The sequence below is a fragment of the Cygnus olor genome, chromosome 26 (assembly GCF_009769625.2).
Source record: "Cygnus olor isolate bCygOlo1 chromosome 26, bCygOlo1.pri.v2, whole genome shotgun sequence".
NCBI classification, from domain to species: domain Eukaryota; kingdom Metazoa; phylum Chordata; class Aves; order Anseriformes; family Anatidae; genus Cygnus; species Cygnus olor.
This window is the reverse complement of record NC_049194.1, coordinates 5,362,926-5,388,238: the sequence shown is the minus strand read 5'-3', so window position 1 is coordinate 5,388,238 and position 25,313 is coordinate 5,362,926. Positions and strand designations below refer to the sequence as shown.

The 25,313-nt window shown below is 54.6% G+C and overlaps 1 protein-coding gene across 1 annotated transcript; it reads left to right on the top strand.

The window, feature by feature from the left end:
• The first annotated feature begins 11,330 nt into the window (after positions 1-11,330).
• LOC121060250 lies at positions 11,331-14,238 on the top strand. The gene is made up of 7 exons (XM_040537874.1): positions 11,331-11,443; positions 11,519-11,605; positions 12,028-12,250; positions 12,418-12,560; positions 12,914-13,030; positions 13,209-13,433; positions 14,082-14,238. Exons 1-7 carry the CDS (start codon positions 11,390-11,392, stop codon positions 14,088-14,090), a joined length of 858 nt encoding a protein of 285 aa, XP_040393808.1. The 5' UTR covers positions 11,331-11,389; the 3' UTR covers positions 14,091-14,238.
• Positions 14,239-25,313: the final 11,075 nt, after the last annotated feature.

Below are 25,313 nucleotides of genomic sequence, written 5' to 3'. Positions count from 1 at the left end.
CCCAGGGTTTCACAAGCGTGGTCCCAGTATGCCGCTAAGCAGATGCTCGCCTGACTCCCTTTTACCTAAAAATGATGGTCACTCACTGCATGAGTTCCTGTCTTTTCACCTCCCTCAGGATCCCTCCAGACTGGCTTTTATTCACTATTTCACTTATATTAAGGTTCCCAACACCTTTTTCATGTGAAGCCTGTCCTGTGTTCCTCCTCCTGACACCAGTGCTCAGGCTTTCTTTAACGCCTGGTGTCCCTGCTCACATAACTCCCTCCTCTCTCATTCCTCTGCACGTCTCTGCTTGCTGCCTGGGACTCCACAGCTCTATGGGGCTCCTGTGCTCTGCCTCTCACCACCTGCTTTTCCCTCTGGAGCCGTTCTCCTACCCACATCCTCGGAACATCACAGCAAGCAGCCAGTTGCCTCCAGGCCACATCAGTGATTTGGGAGTTACCACCATGTGGGACACCTTTCATCTCTCAAAGACTTTTGTCCTTGGAAAAAAGGCCGAACGGAGCTGTTGGCACCAAGGCAGTGGAGTAGCCCTGTTTCATTTGCTGACTTGCCTCTCGCCCGGCCTTCCCCCAGGCTCTGAGCTTTCTGTTAGGGATGCAGCATGACAAAGGTGACAATGCAGGCAGCTTGCAGGCACACTCCTCCTCCATCAGCACTTTTATCAGCGGAGGTCACCTCTGCTCAGGGCTCTTGAAATCAGACATGGTCGGCTCCACGTCCTTGGAGAGCCCTGCAGTAAGGCTGGTGGCTACGCATACCTGGCCTCTGAGGCCACTGCTGGGCTGGGAGGAAAGTCTGCTGCACAGCCTTGCGCTGCACCACGTCTCGCCAGGACACAGGCATTGAAACCTCTCCATGCTGCCCCCACAGCACACAGGGCTGGAGCAGTTGCCCCGGTTGTTCCCATGCCAGGTCCCACAGCTTTGGACACCTCTGCACAGGGGGCAAGCTCATTTCACCCTGCCATGGTTGCACAGGTATCGCGTGGTGACCCAGCGCGATAGCCCCTCTGCAGATCCAGGCAGGTCCCTCCTGCACATCCTCACCTTTTGGTCACCGTTCAGCTGCCGTGGGGCTGCCTGTCCTGCTGCCCTTCCTGGCTGTGCTGCACCCAGGCAGCCCTGGAGCCCCGCTCGTCACTGCCCTGCAATTTGTGCGGCCACGGCTGTCACTGGGAGGCTGGGTGCCGTGGCCAGGGCTTTGGTCTCCATCACCGTCAGCAGGTGGCACAAGGCTGCTGATGCTCAGCTCGCTGATGAGCACAAGCCCCCTGCTTAGTAGGGCAGGTATCATCCAGCCTAAATGACTGTCCTCTGCGGCGGCTGGAGCAGGCTGTCCTTACCCTGTCGTGCAGTAGGCAGCCCTGGGTCCCAACGAAGTCTTGCTGTTCCCTTAAATATTAATGATGATGCTCAGCTGAGCTGCCTCACTCCCGAGATTGCATACAGGGCAACATTCAGGCTTTTTTCCATCTTCATGTGCCATCTGCTCTTCCGTCATGTAATATGGAAAGGACAGGTCCTTGAATTCAGGAAAACCATTTGATAAATAAACATACCGTTTTCCTGTGATACCTTTTACTGGGGTGTTAACTGCTCTAACTGTGAAAGATAAATAAGTTTAATTAGTGTTAAGACATTTCTTTTTTAACATTTACAAGAGTCTAATTATTATTCTCCTTGCACAGGGAGACTCAAATGGAAAGCATAGCATAGACTAATCTCCTGTGAGGCGTGCACCGTCAGGAGTGTCCAATGAATAATGTAAGGCAGCCTGGCCATACTGCGCTCACATGGAACACCGAACTTTGCTCACACCGTCTGAACTCCTGTACACGAAGGATCGGTTGTTTTCCCGTGGGAGCTGACTGTTGGGAGCTATGTGGCTCAGAGTGGAAGGAAGATGTCTTTTTTTCATCACTGTAGACAGCTTTTACAGCTCCTGGGAGGAGCAGATTCAGCTGAAATAGGGCAGAGCAGCACTCATTGACACAGTGACGTGCGCTCATCATACAGGGTCTGCGTCTCTGACAGCCCAAAGCCCGGTGTCCCTGCCCTGTTCTTTTGAGGAAGTGTGTGAATATTAATTCACAAAGTACTGAGGACCAACAGACTCTCCTGGTCACTTTGCTGCTGCAGTGCTTGTTTTCTGGCCCCACCAAGCAAACCTGAAGTGTGTGATGGGTATATTAGAACTGTCGGTTCTGGCTCCCTGCATTCCCACAGGGAACCAACCAAGGAGCATCCAAAGCTACAAACAAATTTAGAGGCATGTTAGGAGAAAGCAAACTGGAAATAAACAATGTTCTATTAAAACCATTTCTTGCCTCTTGTAATGGGCAGCAGCAAGGGGCTACAGGAGATGGAGCCATCATGTTGCCTGTAGAAGAACCTGTTCTTTGGGGTGGTTCTTCCTAAACCAGACTAATTAGAAATCAATTTTGTCCAGATGGTGGAACGTCCCACCCCAGGGAAGTGTGGGGTTTCTCATGGTCATCTCCCCAGCGCCAGAAATGGTGATGGAGCTGAATGCAAACCCACATTCACCTCATGTTGGGAAGTCAGGGAGAGCAGTGATGCTTCTGAGGACACCACCAGCACTGGTCAGGACCAGGCCTGGTCGCAAGCACTGGGCAGGATGGGTCTCCTTCACTCAGGAGCAGCTCACGATCCTCAGTGCTTCTCTGCAAATGTGATGATATCTGCTAGGGAGTAACTGACAGGGAGACTGGGGACGTGCTGCTGCTCCTAGGCAGCACCCGTAGGAGAGGTGTTATGAGGCTGTTTCTTAAAAAAGCCCTGATCTTAACCTAAGCTAAATGAGGATGGGTTTTAACCAAGACACAGAGGGGAAGAGCTGGCACCATCCACGTGCTCCCGGAGCCCGAAGCAGCTCAGTGCTTGGTTGGGGCTTGGTCGGTGCTTGGTCAAGGGGAGGCATCACCCGCACAGGGGCTCGGTGCCCAGCCACTCCTCTGTGGGTAGGTGCCTGCCGTTACGAGGGCACCCTGACTCTAGGTTTGTGCTCAGAGTACACAGGCACGAGGCAGTTTTGCACGGGCAAACAGGCTCCTGGCTGGGTGCAAGGATGAGGGCAGGACCCTGACAGCACCAATCCCTGGAAGCAGGGCTGCCAGTCCCCAGAGTGGCTGAGCTGGGTGGTTAAGCAATTTGTATTTCTAGGGCCACCAATCCATCCTGAAAAGTTGCTGGCAGCATATCTGATGGGCAGCTCAGAAATCAGTGGTTCCGCCTGTCTTCCCAGCACACTGAGGCGTCAGCATCCCTGGGCTCCTGGGGACCATTACCTCCGGATTTATTCCCTAAATATTAATCATACTGCTCCCTGTTGGGCATGTTGCCTAAAATAATAACGATAAAACTCCCAACATAATCTCAAAACTATTACTATTAAAAGGACTGGATTCCTGCACTGACTGTAGCTAGATGTGATATTTAAGGGCCAGATCCTGCAAGATGCTGCATTCTCCGGCTGTGATCCAGCAGATAAATAAGCTGGTGTTTCAGCTCAAGCCAGTGAATCACCCCCATTAAAATCAATAGGATTAATGTCATTAATTGGGTAGATATAGTGCCTACCTCTGCATCCTCGTCACTGTCCTTCTGTGATTTAAAGCTTGGTTGAACCTTTTTAAAGTAATATCTCAGCCCCAAAAGGATAAGCAAAATTGACTAAAATCATATTTTCTCCCACATATCTGACTTATTGGCAGGAGGCTGTGAGGCAGCCTCCGAGTTCCCGCTGAAGAGGCAAGCAGGAGGAGCTCTGCTGGCAGCATGCAACCCTTGCAGCCCATGACAAGTGCTGCCTCCAGCATGCCCTCGCCTGCTCCCAGGTTTGTAGACCCCACTGGGACTGCAGGAAATGGCCTCGCTGGAAAGGTTATAGCCGGGGAACAGAGCTGTAGGGTGATGGAGCAAGGGAAGGATGGCAGAGAGAGGAGGAGAAGAAAGGAAGTCTCCCTGACAGTTCTGTCCTTAAAAGAATTTGAAGATGTGGTGGTCAGAACAGAGCTAAGCTTTGGAGGGAGCAAAAAGTCATTTTTTTGCAAGGAATGGAAAAGCAGGGAAAGGCATCCCTTCCCATGGCCATGCCCTCAAAAGCCCCACAGGCAGCTGGAAACAAAAGCACGATGCAGGTTTTCTTTCCAAAACAAACCAACATTTTATTAGCCTGCAGAGTCCTCCCATCAGCAGCCAGATCTCACCCAGCACACCCCAAGCCAGCTGCTGGGGACATTGGGGAAGATGAACTCGAGGAGCTTGCTGTGCCCACAGTGCTGTGCTTCTGCCACCATGAGATCTGTGCCTGGTCCTGCCATCATCTGATGACAGCAGCCATGATTGACACCTTTCGTGTTGGTCACATAAATCAGGCAATATACTATCTCCTGCCTGGGCTCCTCCTTCTCAAGCCTTCAGACCCTCAGCGTTGCTGGCAGGAGTGCCTATTACCTACGTTCCCACAGGCTCTGGCCAGGGGCTCCCACTCAGCTATTTCATGTCTTTGCTGTTTCACGGGGAGGGCTGCAGGTCAGGTGCTGGGGTTTCACTGCCCAGCCCCAGTCCTGCACACTTGAGAGCTTTCCAAAAGGGTTATTTTCCTAAGCCACAGAGAGCACACAACACTTCTATCTTCTGCTTTATTCCCTAATGAAAATCTTCTCCTAGCTAAATTAAATTGGCCCTCACAATACACCCAGCCCTGAGGGCAATTAAAGAAACATAATGAATCCTGCTTTGACTTTTTTTTTTTTAAGCAATTATCTTGAAGCAAATACAAAGGTGAACTGTGCAGCTTTTAGGAATAACATGATTCAGGGCTTTTGATGGGGAAAGCAATATAGCTTTGTAAGCCTCTTAGAAGTACTCGCACATGCAATTGCCCACGTGAAGAAGGGGTTGTGGCAAAAGATGAGAACTTGGGATCTGGGGGAGCATTATTCAGCTCTTCTGATGAAGAGATTTACAGTGGTCATATTTGCTGATCATTTGTATTTGCTGTACACATGCCAAGGGCATTGAAGTGCTGTTGAGAGCTAGGGCCAAAGGGCAGTGGTTTGGCACACAGGTTTGTGCAGAGAGGAGGAGGAGGAGACTGCAGCTGTGGCGAGCGTCAGCTGGGGGTCGTTGAAGCAGGAGGCAGCTGAAGGTTGGTTATAGCTCACGGAGAGGCTCCAGGTCTGTAAACAAGGTGTCTGTGATTTTCCACCCTTTTTGTGGTGGGTGGTATGGAGATGGTGCTTTGTTCCTCATGATCCAGTGGTTACTGGAGGTCAGATGGTCTCTTATCTCAGGCTGGACACGTGGGATGCTGATCCCAGTGAAGCTCAGGCTGTCTCTGCATTGGTACAGCACCAGACACACAGAGGCTGTAGTCTCCACATAGCAATCGCATCTCTGCTGCTTGCATCCACACTGAAGTCCCTGGACAATGAGCCTGGGAGGGTTTCCATGCTGTGCACAGAAGGGAAAACCCCTTACATGCAACCCCAAGCTTGGGAAAACCACTTCTTGCAAATGCCGCTTTTCCCTGGGGTGGGCACAGCAATAGGTTTTGGCTTGTGAATCTGCTGTGCCTACACAAAGTCATGGGAAGAGGTGCCAGGCAGAAATGAACCCCCCAAGTGAACGAAGCAGCTCTGCTCTTCAGTGGGGTCAGATCCTGGGAGGTGCGAAGGCAACGTACAGAAAACTGTTTGGGTTTCCAGCTTTAACAGCTTGTTTTATCTACATGGCTAATTAGTGGAAACAAGACAAAAACACAGCTCCCCGGCTTTGCCCTGTGCAGAAATTGGAGCTATCCCTGCAGATGCCTTCCACGTGTTTCCTCTAATTGAGCTGGCAGCCTCATTTGGGCTGGCTCCAGCCCGCGGCAGAGAGAGCAGCTCCGGTGCAGCTCGGAGGATGCTGCAAGGGGGCTCTGTGCTGGCGGCTGCAGATGCACGGGCACTGTCTGCCTTTGCCCCGGGCAGCACTGCCGCTCTCCCTGCAGCCCTCTGGCTCTGTCGCCAGCCCCGCTGCGCACTCCCCTGCCCCAGCACCTCCTCTTGCCCAGTGCCTTGTCCCAGCTGCTGCCCACAGCTGGGCTTGGCCAGGAGCTGTCCTTGCTCTCACAGAACCCGAGCTGCTTCACCTTTGTGCTTTTCCATCAAGCCTGGCCACAGCAGCAGAGCAGAGATGTCCGGAGATAACAGCACATCCCCGAGGCACCGGCTGCTCCCACGACACCCTCCCATCTGTGAACCCCATGTCCTGAGACAGGTGACTCCCAAACAGACATGAATCCCAACTCTCCATGAAGAGCAGCAGATGGTCACACTGGCTTTGAAAGACAACCCCTTGCAGGTGAACAGAGCTAGCACTTCTCATCCTCAAGAGCAGATTGATCCCACTGCATTTCGCTTTCTGAATGGAAAAGCACGGACAGGGGTGCCGCACACGTGGCAGAAAACAGACCCATTCATGGAATAAACAGGAGCAGCAGGTACACCCACGGCAGCCACTACCCGGCCACAAGCACCTGCCAGCTGCAGGGTGAGCCTGAGCCATGACAAGCTGTTCTCCTGGCATCCAGGTGCGCTGGAGCCCATGGGAAGCAGGGCTGTTTCGGGGTGCAGGGCGGCGGGGCCAGGCCCCTGGCAGGGAGGTACCCAGGTCCCCCTCACTCAGGAAACCAGGGGGAAACTGCATGCCCCATGCTGCAGAGGCTACAGAAGAGCCTCCCGGCCTCCAGCCTCCTGCTTCCAGGCAGGGGCTCTGGCTGCAGTGTACTGTCTCATAGCAAGAGTGTGACCTTTCCAGCAGCAATTAGCTGGGAAAGGAGGATGCAGCTAATGAGGGCACGAAGGGGCTTATCTCACCCAGCATGCATAGATGCTGACTATAAAATTCTTGGCAAAGACTTGAGGCTCAGTATTGATCTCGGGAAGGCCAGGTGTTCACTTGCATAAAAATCACAGGGAGAAACGCTCGTTGCTCCCACCGCTGATTGGGGCCAGGTCTACGAGGCTGATGTCTCCCCTTGCCCAGCGTGGCAAAGGGCTGCTTTCTCACTGGGTGACATTTGTTGCACCTGAGAGGGGTGGCACTGAGCAATTGGCATCCCCTTGGTGGCCTTGCAGAGCCGGTGAGACCGGTGCTTGTAGGAGATGGCAGTGGGGGAAGCTGGGCACCTCTGGAAAAGGAAAGGCTGCGGGCAATTGCCAGGGGCTGCAGTGCAAGGCTGGGGAATGGGAGCAGTGCCCGGCTCTGGGCTGGTGCTGGGAGGATCCGGGGGGGTCCCAGGCAGCAGCTGCTGCAGGGGCTGGGGGAGTTCCCTGTGGGCTCAGCCGATTGCTTTTCTAATTCCGCCCACTGGCAGCCAGGCATGGTTGGTGCTGCTGGAGCTGCTGAATGTGGGATTGAGAACGGATAATGAGCCCTGAGCATTTCTGCTGCCTGTACCTGCAGGAGGCTAGGACAAAATTCTGAGTCAGACAAAAACAACGTTTAGAAAATGTATCAGGCCCAGGCAGAATAATCAGCCACTGCTAACAATTATTTATCTCACCACCTCGGCGATGTCTCTCACTGTAATGTCCTTGCTGCCCGGGGCAGGCTGTGCAGGAAGGAGCATCCTGCACACCCAAAGCACGGTGGGCAACATTCTCCTTGCTGGAGATGCCTTGAAGAGATGTTGTTGAAACGTGGCAAAGGTGCAGCTCCACCACTGAGCACCTTGGCTGGGCTGTGATGCCAGAATTGGTGTTTCCCTCCCTGCTCGGCCCCAGCAGCATGCCTGCCACCTTGCAATCCCCACCATAATCATTTTAAACAAAACTTTAATTTGTGATTCTGTCCAGGCTGATAATCCCCATGCTGGCACACCCAGAGGAAATGAGTCTTGTACCATGGCAGGCTGTAATAACATATTGTAATATTTCTTCCCTCGGGAAATCCTACCAAGGGCACCGGAGATGTCTTGTGAAGAAGGATGGATGAGGCCCCGTGATCCACCTGTGAAGCACAGCAGATTTCTTCTGATTTTGTAGACAAGGTAAGAGGCACACAAATGTTCCTGGGAGCTCAGGAAAGTCACAGACCGGGGAATAAAACCCAGGAGTCCTGGTCCCAATCTCCAGTGTTTAATTACTAAATACAGTGGACACGCAGTTTCAGTGAACTGTCACTGAGGATTTGCCCCCATGCTTTCCCTGGAAGATGACAGAGGCAGTTGGGTAGAGCAACTACTATGCAGTAGCTTAAGCACCAAAATAAGAAGGAGAGAGGTTTACAGTGGCATGGCTTAGTTAACGTTTGCTTGTCAGCTTGGAGCGTGCACATGTTCAGATATCAGAGCTCAGCTAACTGATAACTGCTCGTTTATTAATCTCCGGTAACTCTATCTGCCCTCTCAGCCCTGAGTACAGAGCAGAGGCGATGTCCTCAGGAGCTGGAGATCAATTTAAATTTTAAAGTCTTGGTCCATGACTCACCCCATAGTGTCAGAGCTCCTTATAATAAATGTTTAGTGGATTTTCTATCACGTAACTGATCCCAGTTCGCTCTCTAGCAGCCCTGGCTGTCACGTATTCCTGTGCTGGAGAAAAAGCTTTTAATATCCATGCAGTGAGCATTGCAGAGGGCATGTACACGCCTGGAGGAGACCGAGATTTGGACTCTGGAAAGCTCTGCACCCACTTCATGCCAATGCTGACATCCTCTGGGTACCAGCACGCTCACAGAGCATTGCCTGGAAAAGAACACAACTATGGGGCCCCTGAATCTTGCTTTTGCTCATCTGTATTTGCACACTGTGCAGAGCTGCCTGGGGATCAGCATGTCCTGCGAAGGGCGTATCGTCTACCAGGGCTCAAGTGTTGGAGAAACAAAGTTGGAAAGTGGGAATCAAACCAAGATGATTAACTCCCTGCTTAGTGGCCCCAACCCGAAACCTGACTACTGCCAGCTTGGTGAGGTCTCATTGCAGGGACTCTGCTGATGCCTGGCCAGGACCAGACCACCCAGTGCCACCCTGGGGGTCCCTGCTGGGAATTAAAAGCCCTGGAGGGACGGTGGCCACAGCCCAGCACTGCTGACCCAAGAGGCTGCTCTGCATTAACCCCAGAGCATTGCTGACCAGAGATGCTTTTATTCTTGCCTTACGAGTTCTGCTTCTCAATAAAAGCAAAAAGCAATTTATGAGAGCACAGCCAGAAATGTGAAACTGTCTCAGCTGTGGCTGGTTACAAGCGGTTGGCGACTGAACCCTTGGGAATGGTGGGGAGTCACTGCTCCGGGGGAGCTGCTGCCTGCTGAAAGCAGAGGGAGGTTCCCCACCTGGGGAGGGTCCCCAACGCACACGAATATCCCACCCCACAGCCACGGAGCAGGACAGCGGCTGTGAAGCAGCTGCCATCATCACCACTCTCCCTTGCCCTGCAGCAGCTCATATCACGGGGCACAGGCAGCCTCCTTCTTCAGCCCATCGAGAGTCTGCTGCGGCTGGGAGATAAATGCCAGGAGCTGCAGAGACGGGGGGTGCACTGGGAGTACTGGGGGGATGTGATGCATGTGGCTGGCACCAAAATTTCGTGTTGATACCAAGCTGCTGGGACAGCCAAGGAAAAAACAGAGGCACACTCATTGCTTGAGATGTTTTCACCTTTATTAGGCCACCGTGCAGTTACAGACCTGCCGCCCACTCTGCTCCCCAGCCTGCCCCGACCACCCCTGCCTCGTGAGGAGCACTTCTGGTGCCTGGCCAAGGGCAATGCCACCCAGATGCTTTTCCTCCAGGTACAGCGACCCATCCACCGCCCTTGGGTCTGGGTCTGGCTGCCTGGCAGTCAACGTATTTGCAAAAAGCGCCTCTGTCCCAAGTCTTTAGGGATCCTCTGCTTCCTGAACAGCTTTGTAAGGTCAGTAGTGAGTAAAACGTAGAGGCCTGAGCTGCCGGGGAGCACAGAGCCTCTTGAGGAACCTCTGGAGCAAGTTCTTCCCGGGCTTCCCAGCAGGGAGCTCCAGGCTGGATCCCACCTCCAGGAAGCGAATCATCAGCCTCCTCTCTCTCTTCTCCACCTCTTTGCTCTCCAGCACACCCAGCATGGCACGTCTCTGGGGTGGAGGGAGTACCTGGCTGCCTCCAGCATCCCTGGGACCGGTGGCACCGGCACTCATCCGCTTGTGGTCTCTCAGGCCTCCACCCGTGTGGGAGCACCCATCTCCAGCAGCCCCGGGCACCCTGGGGTGTCTGCAGTGCCCTGGCTCCTGCCAGGACCTGGGGGGTATCTCAGCAGCAGGAGCTCGAGGGTGACCTGCGTGGAAAAACAAGGCCTCTTCCCAGGTGACCTGAGGGCTCTGCCCCAGGGTGACAAAGCCGTATGGCGTGGTGACCTTCGGGAGATGGGGCAGGGACAGAGCTGCCCAAGCAAGACAGTCCGGGATAGCCTGCACGCCGATGGCAAGCTCAGTGTTGGAGCAGGATGGGATGGAGCCAGGCACACCGCGCGTGTCCACCAGCACCAGCCCCGAGCTGCTGCCCCGTGCTGTCCCCACCAGCGGCCCCACACACCGGTGCTTCTCCAGGATGTCCAGAGAGGGGATGGTAAACCGTGGAATGCGGTCGGGGGTCACCACGTGCTGGAAGATGTCCCTGTAGCTCTTGTCCTGGAGTGAGTGAGGACAGAGCATCGCCTCCCGACGCGGCATGGCGGGACTGGCAGCTGCTGGAGCAGTACCTTGTATTTATGCTGTGCAGGCAGCCCTGATTGCTCTGCGTGCTGTGACACCGGGTGACGCCAGCTGCCACATCCCTGCACCTGCTCTTGTCGGAGCAGAGGCTGTTTGTCACCCACTCGGGCACGGGGAGGAAGCTGGAGGGGACACACAAGGAAAGGCTGGCCTCGCTCCCTTCCTTTCAGCTTTATTGACTCAAACAAACCCCAGACTCAGCTTCGCCGCAGTGCAGGAGCGATGGGAGGGTGCACACAGGGAGGAAGATGAGGGTCCCCCTCCCTTAGGGCCATCAGGGGGCAGAGAGGGTCTGAATTTTGGCATCTCAGCACCCTCTGCCTTAGCTATTTGCACCAGCACAGACAGAAGGGAGACATCCCACCCCAGAGTCTTGGCTCTGCAAGCTACAACCCACACAGGGAGATGAGCATCCCAAATTGTAGAGGAAATTGAGAGCTATCACCCCCCTTGAATGAGGCACCAGGCTGAGTGCTGACACCAAGGAACCCCCAGAGGAGGGCACACGGGGCTGCCCCGCTGGTGAGTGGGGCCAGCAGCTCATCAGCGCAATGGGGAGCAGCTGGTCCAGAAACTACAAGTAGCTGGGGGCTGGAGGCTGGGCTAAGCCACGTTTGGGCAGCCTCATGCAGCAGCAATCCCAGCCACACAGCAGTCCGGTGCGGGCAGAGCTCCTCCAGGTACCTGGAGTGGGTTCTGCTGGGGCAGGGGTGAACCTGGAGTGCAGGATGGCTGACCTTTTTCTCTCGGTTTAGGGGAGGATGGTTGTCTGCAACAAGCCCTACTCCCTGCCCAGCAGGATCCTGTGCCAGGTGCTTCAGCTGGGCTTCGTCAAGAACCTGGTAGGCGATGCTCCTCTGCTGGAGGGGCTTGAGGGCAAGGGGATGGGATGGTAAAACCTTAGGATTGGCAGTTGCTTGGCTTCTCTGCTCTATCATTCTCTCTGCTCTTTAAGTCTGTTCCCCCTGCTCTGCACTCAACGTGTGCTCATCCTCTGCTTTTCTCCCATTCCCATTTTATCCTCTGTCTGATTTGGTCTTGTCTTACTCCTCTTCTGCTAATGGTTACTGCAGCATTTACGTTTCTCTTCTCTGTACCAGAAGAGATGGGAGGTTTCTGGGGACAATGTACAACCTCAGTGGTCCCTGTTTACCTCACTGAAGTTGGTCCTAGTCATGCTGGGAGAGAGGTTAAGGGTTTCACTGGCTACTTGAAGTAGCTGGAAGGTCTCATGCTACCAAATGTAATTCTCTCTTGCTTGCAGCTGAAGATCCTTCAGAAAGTATCAGCCTGGGTTGGGCTTGTGGTCCCTGTAGAGACCATTATCAGCAAAGTCTGCCCCATGCAGTCTCCCACCAGACCTGGACGACTTGCCAAGAAGCGCCGTGGGACGCTGATGCGTCTCCTCCTCTCCATTGTCCCCACCAGGATCCAGAACATCCTGGGCCAACTTCCAGCGGACTGGGGCCAGAGCAACATGCCCAAGGGTAAGAGCTAGGGCCTTCTGGAGCACCCAAAGGGCTTGCAGACCAGAAGCACAGAGCATGACATCCAAACACATTGGGTCTGAAGCTCCTGTGCTGGGTAGAAAGCTGGAAAATGCACAGCTGTGTGTTTATTCTGTATGCACTCTGCCTCCTGCGGATCCCTGCAGAGATTCGTGAGGCTCTGATCAACCCATCTAGTAAAGCAAACAAGAGGAAACGGGACGATGTTGCTCTGGAGGAGCAGGTGTCCTGGGTGGTGGTGCTGGAGAGGGACCTGCCGGAAGATGACCCTGAAGATGTCACATACGAGGTATGGTGTTCTGGTGGCCAAGCAGATCCTCTCCTCAGGGGAAAGCAAGTCAGGATTGTTTGACCTCTGTCCTCCCGGTGGACTGGGAGCTTCACTGTGTATGGCTGTGGAGGAGCCTGCGCAGAGAGCTGCAAAGAGGCTTCCTTTGTCATATGCCCTTTCGGGGCTGCAGGCTGTTCAAGGAGAATTTGAGCATCACGTCTTCAGTGTCTGAAAGTGTGGGTGCCCTGTTTGCCCCATAACACCAAAATTCCCCTTCAGTTAGTGTCCCTGCAAGGCAGCACCACGGTCACCCGTGGCTGCTTTGCTGCAGGGCTGGTGCCTCCCTCAGGGACTACCTCTTCCCTCCCCAGCCCTCGGATGTGGAAACAGACAGCGAGGAGTACAAGTCCCAGAATGACACTGAGACAGACCTGGAGTTTGAAGAGTGGGATGGGACTGTTGTGTTGAAGGAGTCATCAGCTCTCCAGGTGAGTGAGTGGGCCTGCTGCATACATCTGCCAACTTGGTCCTGGGTAGGGTTTCATATACTGAGCTGGAAGGACGTGCTTTGGTCCTTCCTCCCTTGGCTACAGAAGGAGAGGTTTCTGGGGTGAGTTCACAAGATCATTCATGGGTTTTCTGTGCTGCCTGTCCATGTCTCCACAGGTGGAAGATGTGCAGCCCACTGGGGATGGGGATACCCCAGAGCTGCTGGCTGCGAGCATGGAGCAGGGACTGAGGGACTCAGCTGTGTCCAGCAGTGGGGAAGATGCTCCTGACACTGACAGTGGTGATGGTGATGCCCAGAAGCCACCAGTTGGTGAGAGCAGTGGGGATGGCAGTGGCCAGGAGCAGGAGGTGGATCATGAGAGCAGCAGTTTGCAGTGTGAGGTGAGGACTCCTCTTGCATGAGTAATAGTCCCACCTGCCCTCCTTTATTAGGTGAGGTGTCATAAACTGTCTGTACTCAGAGGGGTTTCAGCTTGGGAAGTTGCCCTCAGGCTCTGAGTTTTTGGGACAGCTCTGGACAGCTCTCCCTTCTCTTCTCTGCCATGTGAACCAGGCAAGGATGGTAGGGCTGTGGCTGTCCTCCCCGGCAAGGTCACATCAGCCCCAGACATGCTGCTGAGGTGATGCTGGTTGTGCACAGAGCCCTGGACACCTTCATCCCCTGGGTGTCAGGGCTGCCAAAAGCCAGCTGAGCACCTCATGCTGGTACCTAGGGCAGCTCCCTCTGACCCAGAATCTTCATGACACCATAACCCAGAGATCTTTCCCTGAAAATTGGGGAGGGTTTGTGGGAGAGTCTTCATCACCAGTAACTTTGCATGGGGTCCTTCACTGCTCTAGACCCATCTGTCCCCAAGGCACTGACCAATACCCTCCCACCTCTTATGAAGCTGATGCCCAGCTTGCAGAGAAATGGAGGGTGAGGAGGTGTGGGGTATGTTTTGTGCTCAGTGGCTCAACCCTCATGCTGACTGGCTGCTGTGCTCAAGAACAAATCTCTCATCTTTTAAATCTCTCATCCTTTTCTAGGGTAAGTAGGAACCCTGGCCTGTGGGCCCAGATCTCTGCTGTGGCTGTGAAGTGCCTGTCTTTCTCTGGCTGCTGTGTCCTAGTGTAAGCTGACCAGTTAATGACATATTGATATTTTTGAACTTTATAATAAAATTACCCTATTTTTTCATGTGAATTGGGATTCAGTTGGCTGTCAGTAGCTGGACCTGGTAGGCTATCTGTGCCAGGCGGCATTGGCACACTGCTGCTGGGAGCATGGGGTTGCCAGTGGGACCTGTGCCCCAATCCCACCTGTGGAAAGGCTTTCCATGCCCCCCAAGGGGGTTATGGCTTTGGGGATGCTGTGATGGGAAGGGGTACAGGTAGTGGAGCAGTGTTCCCATACAGCAGTGCCTGAGTGTGGCCATGCTGACTGGTCCCCAGACGTCCCTGTGCTGGCTGTCCCCTGATGTGCAGGATGGGCACCCCCACATACACATCACCAGAAATAGAAGAGGCAGCAAGCCTGTCTTTGGGATAAACCAAACAGCTTCGCATGGAAGCCACATTGCTTGCTGAGCCCTTGAGGGTCTTCAGTCTGCTGGGATATTTCTGCCTGGGGCCCTCTCTGACTGAATCCTCCAGAAGACCTCTGTTCAGTCCAAGAGTTGAGCAAGGGGTGAGTCAGGGTCTGGGACGGGAGGCTGGGATCAGGATTTTCATGAACACAACCTGGAGTGACTTTAGGTTGGCCGACACATCTGTTATATGGAACAAATGACAGTAGCTGAAACTGAAAAGAGCAGTAAATCTTCCAAATGTCAGTAAAATAAAAAGGGCACAGCCCAGGGTGCTGAGCTTTTGCTCAGGGCCTGCCTGGAGGCTGTCTGATGGCACAACTGCCTCTAGCTGTGTTTGCATGTGCATCAGCTCAGACTAACAATGTTCCAGCTGATAAAAATAACTGGCAGCCTGCAGTGGGGCTGTGCTGCTGAAGGAGCTGAGCCATCTAGCAGGTCCAGCCTGGATGAACCCTTCCAGCTGTGCTTGATCCCTGCCATGGGCAAAGCTTTTGAGAAGTGTCAATCCTTACCAGGGAGGGAGGTCCTGAGATACCCCCAGGTTTTGACTCTGTGTCCCAAAAAAAAGTGGGAGTTCAAAATCCCACAATTAAGTCAGAATGGTGATGGGGATGGAGATATCACTGCTTCCAGCCCTGCTGTGATCAGGGGTGCTCATGTCTTCCTAATCACAGATTGTTTCAGCTGTCAGAAGCAGCTCTGGGTTGTGCTGTGCTCTCTGCAGCTTTTCCCCTTGGGCTAAAGTTGTCATGCTCTGGCCAGCAGCAAATGCTTTAAAGGATGAAATGCTTCAGCTTGAAATTGGTCGGTACACCTGAGCTCAAGCTGCAGCCTGTGGAGCCCTCCCTGGGGCTCTGAAACTGGCCTTCCACGTGTGGCTCTGGCCAGAGACCTGCTGCAGCTCCACGTGGCTCTGCTTCAGTAGGGCATGGCTTGGGCTGGGCAGGGCAGATTTCCTCCCAGGTTGGATCAGTTATTTGTGCACACCCAGTGTGCAGGACCGTCCTGAGTGTCAAAGCTCAGGTAGTCATGAGCTGCCCCTCATCCTTCCCTATGGCAGTGTCTCTTTAAGTGCAGGTATTCCTCTCACCTTGCGTTATCTGCAGCCACAGCAGCAGGGGTTTCATTACTGCTGAATAATAGCAAGGTTTTACTTAAGGTTGATGAAGGAGCTGATATTGCAACTCACGGATATTACGTTGGGCTCTACATTACGTTAATTGCTCCTTGTTTGTTTTTTAATAGCCCTATTCTCTGCAGCCAGCATTTTCAAAGCAGAGAATGATAAAACATCACTTAGTGGCACACAGCTAGGTAAGGATATTTTCTGAAATCTGTGTGGGATTTTCTTGCTGGCTCCTGAGCTTCGGTAATGCTGGATGTGAAGATAAAGAGGGGGCTTTGTTCATTGTCTGAGTGCCAGACTGCAGAACCATTACGCCTCAAAATGTAGTGAGGAAGGGACTAGCACTAAACCTGGCTCTGAGCTCACCTGCAGATCAGTTTTGGGCACACCTGTCTGCAATGAGGTGCATGCCCAAATCCTCTCTGAGTCTTGAGCCCTGATTTAGGGAGAAGAGCCTTCCTCAGATGAATGTGAAGGCAGTAAATGGCTCAGAGGAGGGAGAATGAGCTGCAGAGATGCTTTATCCTGAGTGTTCACCTTGGATCCGATCCAGGTATGTGCTGCGATTCTGTGGTCACCTGGGGGGGGGGGGGGCAGGACAGGGGCCACCGCTGCTGGAGGGGACAGAGGAGTAACCCCCTGTTGGTTCCCAGGACTGTGGATGAACTTCCCTGAATACCTGCTTGTGCCTGGGGCTGGCTTGGCTGCAGCAGGGCAAGGCTCATACCTCGCACAAGGGTGGGTTTGTGGCTAGAAGGATGCTGAGGGTGGCTCGGTGGTGCTGTGGTGTCTCACCTGTGGGGCGTTACAGGACCTGATGCTTCCTGGGGACTCAGCCCCTCCTTGTGCTACAGCTGGGTGGAGATGTGGGGACTAAGAGCGGGACATGAGGACGGGGGCATCTCCCTCCATTGAAAGGCGTAGTTCTTTGCTAAGCACCTCCAAGCATCTTTCCCTTTCCTCTCCTTTGTCCCTGTTCTTGATCTGTGATCTGGGAGCATCCTTCTGAGCAGGCAATGGGGGGACCCCTCGGGTTGTGCCCCTCCTGTCCTGCTCAGCCTCCAGCGGCTCAGAGGAGATCCAACCCCCCTGCCCCCCAGGTAGGTGCTCTCTCAGTGCTGTCATCTGCATGAGGCTTCTGCCCATGCCTCCCAGACAATAAATCCCACTTTATTGTGTGATATTGAGCTCCGGGTGGTGCTGAGGGGCTGCACCAAAGGCCTGGCTGGTTCCGCTCCACAGCGCAGGCAGCTGCTCTCCGAGCGCTGCGGCTGCCCTGAACGCAGTGGTTTTACAACTGGTGCTGCAGCTGCACCTCGGCGTGGTCAGAGACCCTTCCAGGGAGCTGCCAGCACCAGCTTTCCACATGGGCTGGCTTCACATCCCCCTACAGCAGGAGTTTATCTGAATGCAAGAGCCTAGGTTGCTTTGAGCAACTAAAAGAGTGTTTCAGCCCTGAGCTGGACACACAGAGATGGGGACAGCCAAAGGTGTGAGTAGTCCAACCTCTTGCTGCAGCCAAAACTGAACTCCCTTCATGGGTGCTCCGTGCTGCCCATCTGCCCCCGGGGTGCAGGTTGGTACGGGAGTGCTCCAGGCAGTGAGCAGTGCCACTGGAAGCAGACCCCTTACCTGGGGGGAGCACCGTTTCCAGGCCAAATACTTTTGGCTCATGTGTGCTCTGAAGACTTCCAGGGGCCAGGAGCCAATATCTGTGCTGCCAGCCTAGTTGTCGTCTCTTGTACCAGGGTCACAGCTGGGTGGCACTGGGAAAGCAGCGCTCTGCTGGAGGCTGAGACTGCTCTCCAGCAGGAGGCCAGTGTCCAGAAGAGCTGAGGTCTGCAGACTTATTACATGTCACACTGTGAGCAAAGCAACTGAACAGTCATGAGATGCCATGGGCTAGGCCATTCACTCACTAATGTTGATGTCCAGCTGAGGTGGGGAATAAGCGGTGCCTCCCACGTGTGCGCCTTCCCAGCCAAACCCCCAGTGAAAGCTCTGGAAAACAAAGATGGAAGGAGAGCATGCTGCGAGCGTTCACATGCACATACATTAGGGAGGTGACTCATAAAAGAGTAATTTTCAGGTCCTATTAACTTCATCCATGCACTCTCCAAAACGTGCTCTATTTATTCATCTTCCATTTAAGATGCTGCAAATATTAGCTTAGAGAAGTGGGAGGTGGTGGGGAATGCTGAGAGCCAAGGCGTGCTCCCACTCCAGCTCTGGTCTGGCTGTGCCCGTCGCTGTGGGTCACCCAAGGAGGTGAGCAGCCTTCTGGGACCTCTATGGCTCTTCCAGCCTTCTTAGCAGCTCCTGGGTTTATTTCCAAAAATGATTTTTTTTAGGAAGAGTCTGGAGCAAAGGGAACTTTATGCCCAGAACAGCTCAGAGCAGCTGAGGAACTGTCCTGGATTGCATCTTCTACTGTGCGCTCCAGCCAGCTCCCACCTCAGCTCCAGGGATGGTAACAGGGAGGGGGGAGTTGAAAGACCACCTAGATCATCACCATCGGAGGGTTCTACCCCTTGGGTCATGCCTGGCTCAGCTCAAGGTTTTAATGCAGCTTTGCTAAAACAAACCCAGCACTCCTGCAGCTCTGGGGCCAGAGGTGGCTTCTCTTGCTGCTCCTTGGCTGTAGCTCACCTGTGGATCAGAGGCCAGGGGCTCTCATCCCGGGGCTGAACGCCATGAGGTGCACGAGGGAGCTGCTGGCACTGGAGGCAGCCTCCCTGCATTCTCTTGCATGCAAGCAGCCCAAAGGCAGATGTCCTCCCAACAGCCATGCATCATTCATGCAAGAGTGCTCCCCATCTGATAAATCATATTAGAGAGACAAGACACAATGGGGCTTTTAATTATAGAAACAATTACTCAGGATTAATGATGGCAGAAGTGTGATGAATTATTGTTACTCCTAAAGTTTAATGCAGCTTTGGTAGCTTTAGTCAGATGTAGAGAGTAATGAGACAACACTTCCTTGGGACTTTGCTTTAACTAGTTTCATCCTCCTCTCCCTCTTGTTTGTGCAGATGAGACACGCTTGGGGGCTTTCAGCAAATGCAGGGGCTCAGCTGGGTGAAGTTTTCTGAGGTTTGTTATGGAAGGGGCAGGGCATGAGGAGGAACAAGGGGAGCTGCTGTGCTGGAGCAGAGCCTGCAGGTGGGATGAGCCCTGCGAGGTGGAGCAGGGACCCCTGCATCGGCATTGCAGCCACCGGCCAGTGGCCCTCAGTGCATCCTGCTGAGCCTGGGGGAGGCTGCACTGCCTGACTCTATCCTGCTTACAAGGCATTAACAGCGAAAACAGCTTGGGAAAATGCAATAGCCAGCAACAGCTTCCCTGTGCCCAGAACCCTAATTCTGTCCTGTGAAGGACCTATGGTCCTTTGGGAACAACTGCCCCACTCCTGCCAATGCCTGAAGTGTGCAGGGCCAGTGGGCAGGCTGCCTTTGCATCTGTGCCCAGTTGTGGGCATTCAGTTCATCTACTCGTTGGCATCCTCCCAGTATGGCACCTTTGGCCGGGAGGCGCAGGGCACCAGATGTCCCCAGCTCCCTGTGCCAGGCAGAGCCCTTGTTCCCAAACAGTTTTTCCTTCCATGGAGGAGGTGGGTGGATTTGTTGCCTGCGAGATGCTAATAACACTGGCCCAGTGCCCAGTGCAGTCTCACCTCCGGTGCTGATGCTCTCCGAAATGTCTCCGCAGCCCCAGCGGGTGCAGGAGCACAGCCCCTGTCCCCTACAGCCTGCCGGGTGCTGTGCCTGGCCTGGGCTGACGGCCACACGCACTCACCCGTGCACCTGTGTGCCCTTAGCAGCCCAACTCTTCCCAACTGGAAAAGGGGCTTCATGCATGGAGCCTCGAAGCTTTGGGGCAGCCGGACGGCTCCGGCTCCCGGTCCCCGTGCAGGCAGAATGGGTGAGGTCAGGGCTGCATGGACACCTGTGCCTCATAAACCCAATGCACGTGTGTGGGCTGCGACGGACTCTCAACAGCTGGATTCCCTGGGGAAGAAACTGCCCTCTTCAATCTGGTGCTGGCTGATGCTCCTGGAGACCAACGTGACGTCAAGGGATGATCCTCCTGGTAAATTTTAAGCCATTTCCTATTTAAAACCAATTTCCTAACCGTGACGGCCTCTCTGTCCTGCAGAAGCCAAGCTCTTAGACAGTCATGGGAACAGCACTAAGCTGGAAAGTAATTACGTGTTCCTCAAAGAAAAGTTGAAGTTTCCCAAGTCTTCCTGGTTACTAAAGAAGTCATCATCTGTCTTTCATCCCAAATTAGACCTTGAAAACCCTCCTGGCTTATGAATCAGATCTACCATCGTTGCACACCAGTGTAATTTGCCTTGTCTTTCAACATAATGGCTCTCATCCCACTCAGAGGACGTGGAGTGAAGGCAGGGAGCTGAAAAAAAGCAGGACCCCAGGTTCCCAGTCGCGTGTGGTGGCAATGTGCCATCCTCAGTGCAATTGGGGCAGCCTTTCCTTGGGGATTTTGGTGCTCAGAGTTAGTGTCTGCCCACAAAGTGGGAAATCTGGTGGTGGCTGGGGATGCATTCCCGTGTGAGCTACATCAAAGTGCAGCTTTTCTCCTGAGATATCTTGCAAAGTGACAGATGGGTCAGAAATGCTGCAGAGTTGAGAGAGAGTGACTAGAAATAGATGAGGAGGACTTCTCCTGGTTGGTAGCCCTGGTAGCTGCCTCGGTCCCGAGGCAGGGAGGTGAGCACCCAAGGAGCTCAGCAAGTGCACTGAACAGGCGCAGTGTTGGGTTCCTCTTGCCACTGGGTGGTGTGACCCAACAACCCCAGGGCCACTGGAGGACGCGACCACAGCTGGAGCTGATGAATTAAGGACAGAGAACCTGGTTTGCCTGCATGAAGCATGGGGGCAGCCGTAGGGCCGCAGGGGATGCACTGGGGACAGTTTCTGTCTCATGGGTGCACATGGCACATTTGCCGTCCAGGCACTGCAGTGCCTGGAATCCTAATCGCCTGCAAAGCGGCTCTAATGATATTTGAAAACGAGCCTGGAGCTGCCGGGAGGAATTCGATGTCGTGCTCAGATAAACACAGGCAGGGTTCTGGCGGGGGCGGGAGTGCCTTCTGCACACTGCAGCTGCGGGAAGGGTAACGTGGGCTGCATCGAATCAGGACGCATCCTGCTGGGGACGGGGCGGGAGGCAGTGGGGCGGCCGCCCCCAACTCTCCAGTGGCAGGGAGCAATGGGATGCGTGGGCACAGACCCTGCATGGGCTTGGTCAGGGCTGGAGCAGGGACATTGGACCCATCAAGCAGTCATCGGTGCCTCTGCTGAACCAGGGAGAGAGGGGGTGAAGCAGGCGGTGTCCTGCAGAAAGCTGCTGCACCAGCACAGCTCATCACATCACCCTGCGCCAGGAGGGCCAGGCTGCGCATGATGATGCCCAAGCGCACACAGCCCAAGCCTCGGCTGGTTTTGTGTTGCCAGGTTCCCATGAGGGCAGTGCCAGCCCCTTTGCCCCATCCCACGGGGTTTGCACCAGGCAGGGCAGTGACACCGGTGGGGGAATGGGAAGAGAAATTGTGTGTGGGAAGCACCGGCTTGCTCCCTGAGCACACTTGTTCTTGGTCCTGCCTGCACACTGCCTGAATCCACGGGCACATGTGGCACTGCCCAGCCCCAGAGCAGAGATTTGGAGCCATCTCGCTCACCCCTTGGCATTCCCGGAGGAGCTGCTGCTCCTCCTGAGCCCCAGTTCCCCTGGGGCAGGCGTAGGGCTTGTGAGTGTTATTGCTGCTGTTACCAAGCCGTGGCTGGTGCTTCGGGAAGGGACGTTCACTCTGGTGCAGAATAACTGCGGCACCAAGCACCCAGTTGGGAGCTGCTGAGGGCACAGCTGCTGGAGCAAGGTGCAATTTGGGTTTGTTGGCAGGGCAAGGCAGGTTTGGGGAAGAGGCTGCGGTGGCTGTCTATGCTCAGAGCTGGATTTCAGAGGCTGATGTTCCTTGCATGGGGGCAGCTCCTGGGGTTTCTCCACCCGAGGCAGCCCCGAGCCCCACAGTGTCACTGCCCCGACCTCACCACTCCAGGCTGCTCCAAGCCCCATCGTCAGTCAGAGCTGAGGTTACAGCAGGAAGGAGGAACCAGGGCACATCTGCTGGCAGCAATTTCTCCTATTAATTTTTCCCGGTGCCTGGAGCACCTCCCTGCATCTACACGGCAAACAGACACCCCTTGGCTGCAGGGATGAGCAACGAGCTAGGCAGCATCAGTCTCCCTGCAGCAGTGTAAATCAGTGGCCTCACACTTAGGTGTTGGCAGCAATGGGGCCAAGGTCCTGTGCGGGCTCCTGAGCTCACAAAGCGAGCGGCTACAGAAGCGATGTCCCTGCAACGGGGCCACGGCACCTGGTGGCAGCAGGGGCACGGCCCCGACGTGCGTCATCCCTCCTGGGCTAGGGCGATGGGCACGCTGGCTGTGGGGGACATTGAGCACACAGAGCTCCTGCCAAAGGCAGCTGGCACCAGTGCTCAGCGGCTCTGCAAGAACTGGGACAAGGCCCTAAATAAAGGGAATGGGGGAAATCCTCCTTTTGTCACCTTAGGCTGGCTGGCTGCCGGGAGGGACATCTGAGTGCTTGATGTCCAGGGGCCCTAACACGGCCGGCAGAGAGCCAGGCACCAGATCGCTCCGTCCCTCTTCGCTGTCACACAAAGCCACAACAGCTGGAGGGGGAAAGGTCCCTTCTCCTTTCCGTGGGGATAAAGACCATTTGCCTGACCGTGCTGCTGCTGGGGACAGCTCAGAACAGCAGGTGTTTGGCAAAGAAACTTTTATTTTAGTTACCAAATATTTATTAAAAGTTACAAGGATTAGTCATCAGCTCTTGCTGTGTTTGCAGAGCAGGTATGTCTGCCCGGTGCTTTGTAGGTAAATACAAGGTGAGATGTCTTCCCCTAGGGGTTCATGCTCTGAAGCAGATCAAAGCCACAGCAACAATGGGGTCAGGGCAGAGCTGCACGGAGCCGGGCTCTGTACAGGGAATGCCACCAGCTCCATGCAGCAGAGGTCATGGACAGTGCTTGCAGTGTGCGATGGGGTGGTGCTGGTGGTGACATTGTCCCTGTCCTGTGCTCCCCAAATCCAGGAGCATGAGCACCATGCACTGGGGGGAGGCTCCATTTTGGGGTGCAACCCCCAGCCCTGCACCGATGGGTACAGGTGCCTCTGTGCTTGGGGTGCCGGCTGGAGCGAGCCCGTGGCATCTCGCAGCTGGGTGCTGCAGGGTCTCATCCTGCTCATCCGTGCCCGGCCCACATGGAGGGGATGCTCCATGATGCTCCTCCCGTCCTCCCAGCCCGAGAAGGGGACAACCACGGGCTGGTGTCCCCAGGGTACCCAGGGCCTTGCTGCCTCCGGCCATGCGGTGTCACTCTCCACTCACGATTGTGTCCCTGCAAAGCAGGCGACCAGCAATCCGGGGGCTGGGGATTAACCCCCTTCTGTGCCCCCCAACAGCAACTGGGCTCCCAGGGAAGGGCACTGGGGCACAGATGGGGCAGGGTTCAGCCAGGCATTGCCCACCCTGGTGGGACAAGTCCTGGGGCCGCTGCTGTCCCCGGTCCCCATGGCCAGGGCTTTGGCTGCTGCTGCCCTGTCCTGGTGCAGGGGCCATGCCCTGGGGATGCTCCCCCCGGGTGCTCCCTCGCATGCCTCCAGCCTTCCCTCCCCCAGCGCCAGAGGGGACCCCAATGAACTCTCCCCCCCTACACCCCGAGTTCTGCGGGGTCCAACACCATCTGCTGGACCGGCCGTGGGGATCGCAGCTCCTTCTGTGAGTTCCTCGAGGTTTCATTAGGCACAATTAATGACCACCAAGAGCCAATAGACAGTACGTGGCTCCCACTGCATCCCTAAGGGGGGGAAAAAAAATCCCTGGCTGTCACCAGGGCTGGCAGTGCCGCTTGCTGCATCTGGGCTGGCAGGGGACCAGCACACCCAACAGGGCTGGGGCTGCCAAGGGGCAGCAGTGGGCAGGGAGAGGCCCTGGCTCCATTGGGAAAGCTGCTCTGCTCCTCAGCAGGAGAGCAAAGTGCAGCAAAAGACAGATTACCTCTGCTTATTGCTTTCTTTTTTTTCTTTAGCACTTTTCAGCCAAAAACTCTTTGGGATTTTGAGTGTGTGCTAGAGCAGCTGTGATTTTTTTCTGTCTCTCTCTCTTTTTATTATTTGTTTTTAATTTTAATCATTTTGCTGAGTCTGTGTGAAAATGACCCAGAAAGCACTATAACTTGTCAAGCTGCTCCCAGCGCTGGCTCAGAACAGCACCTCCGAAAACAGACCCTCCCTGAACCCTGCTCACCCCCTGCATTGCCCCGGGGACTCCCCACCGGCCTGGCTGGTGCTGACACCTGCGGGTCCCTCTGCTCTCGGGGTCACACGTGCCAAGCGTCCCCCCCACCCGGCAGCAGTAGGGCAGCCGCCTCCATCAGCCAAAACCAGCTCAGTGCTTGTTCCCCACCACACGGATGCTGCAATTCCCCCCATCCCTTGATTAAGAGTAAGGCAGGCCCACAGAGCGAGTGCGGGGGGAAGGTGGTTTAATTGACTCTGTGTTTTTGAAACAGTGGCTTAATGAGTAGGTTCAAATTAGCCAGAATCACCTTTTCAGCCTGGGGAAGTGAAATGAAATGCAGGTTGCTCCAGAGCCGCCCACACCCTCCACACCAGCCTCTTACAAATGCATCTCCAACTAAAACAGCTGCATTTCTCATGCTTGGATTTTTCATCTTTTATTAGGCACATCAATTGTTATCATTTAAAACAACAACAAGATGCCTTTGCACCTGTGTAAATCTGCTGGTTTTAACTGCAGATCCAGGGATGAGGCTGGGGATGAAACTCAAATGGGAAAGTCTGAGATGCCTCTGTCTGCAGTGAAATTATAACTCCCCATCCCAGAGCAAATGAGCAGTAGGAGGCAGCTAGTAATCTCCATCAGCAGAAGCGCTGGGCTGCAGCACAGCAGGAAGGGTGGAAGTTGCAAGTGGCACTGATAAAACACCCAAGCTAGGAGAGCTGTTGGCTTTTCTCCTGGCAGCATCCTGCACAAAAGGAGCAAATTCAGGCAAGAACATCTGACAAGGGAGCCCACAACACTAAATCAGCCTGGGTTTGAGAGCTGTGCCTTGCTCCTTAACCCTGGTGTCTGTCCCTCAGTTTCCCCACCCGTAAAATGGAGGATGTGCTGCCAAACCCTGCTTGAAAGCCACTGTCAGATGCAGAAAAATGTAACTGAAGAGCTCAGGTGATGCTTGTCCACTGTCACGCAACAGATCAAGGGCACAGGGCTCTGCATTTCAGCAGTCGCGCTCCCTAAGCACCAGGGCCAGAAAGGAGCAGCCCGGACCAAGCATCGATGGATATGGAGCAACCGCGATTCTGCGCTGGAAGGAAACCAGCCCCGAGGAGGCAACTGGCCTCTGTCATCCCCAAAGCCTAATTAACCAAACCATCCCCACTTGTGGGAGGCTTTAGTGGGATTGGAGAGGAGTAGCCGGGGAGCTCAGGG

Bases quoted from the DNA above. Each gene is read 5' to 3' on its own strand.
- LOC121060250 (XM_040537874.1), top strand. From the start codon at position 11,390: ATGCAGCAGCAATCCCAGCCACACAGCAGTCCGGTGCGGGCAGAGCTC. The intron at 11,444-11,518 runs GTACCTGGAGTG...CTCTCGGTTTAG, and splicing joins TGCGGGCAGAGCTCCTCCAG to GGGAGGATGGTTGTCTGCAA. The intron at 12,251-12,417 runs GTAAGAGCTAGG...GGATCCCTGCAG, and splicing joins CCAGAGCAACATGCCCAAGG to AGATTCGTGAGGCTCTGATC.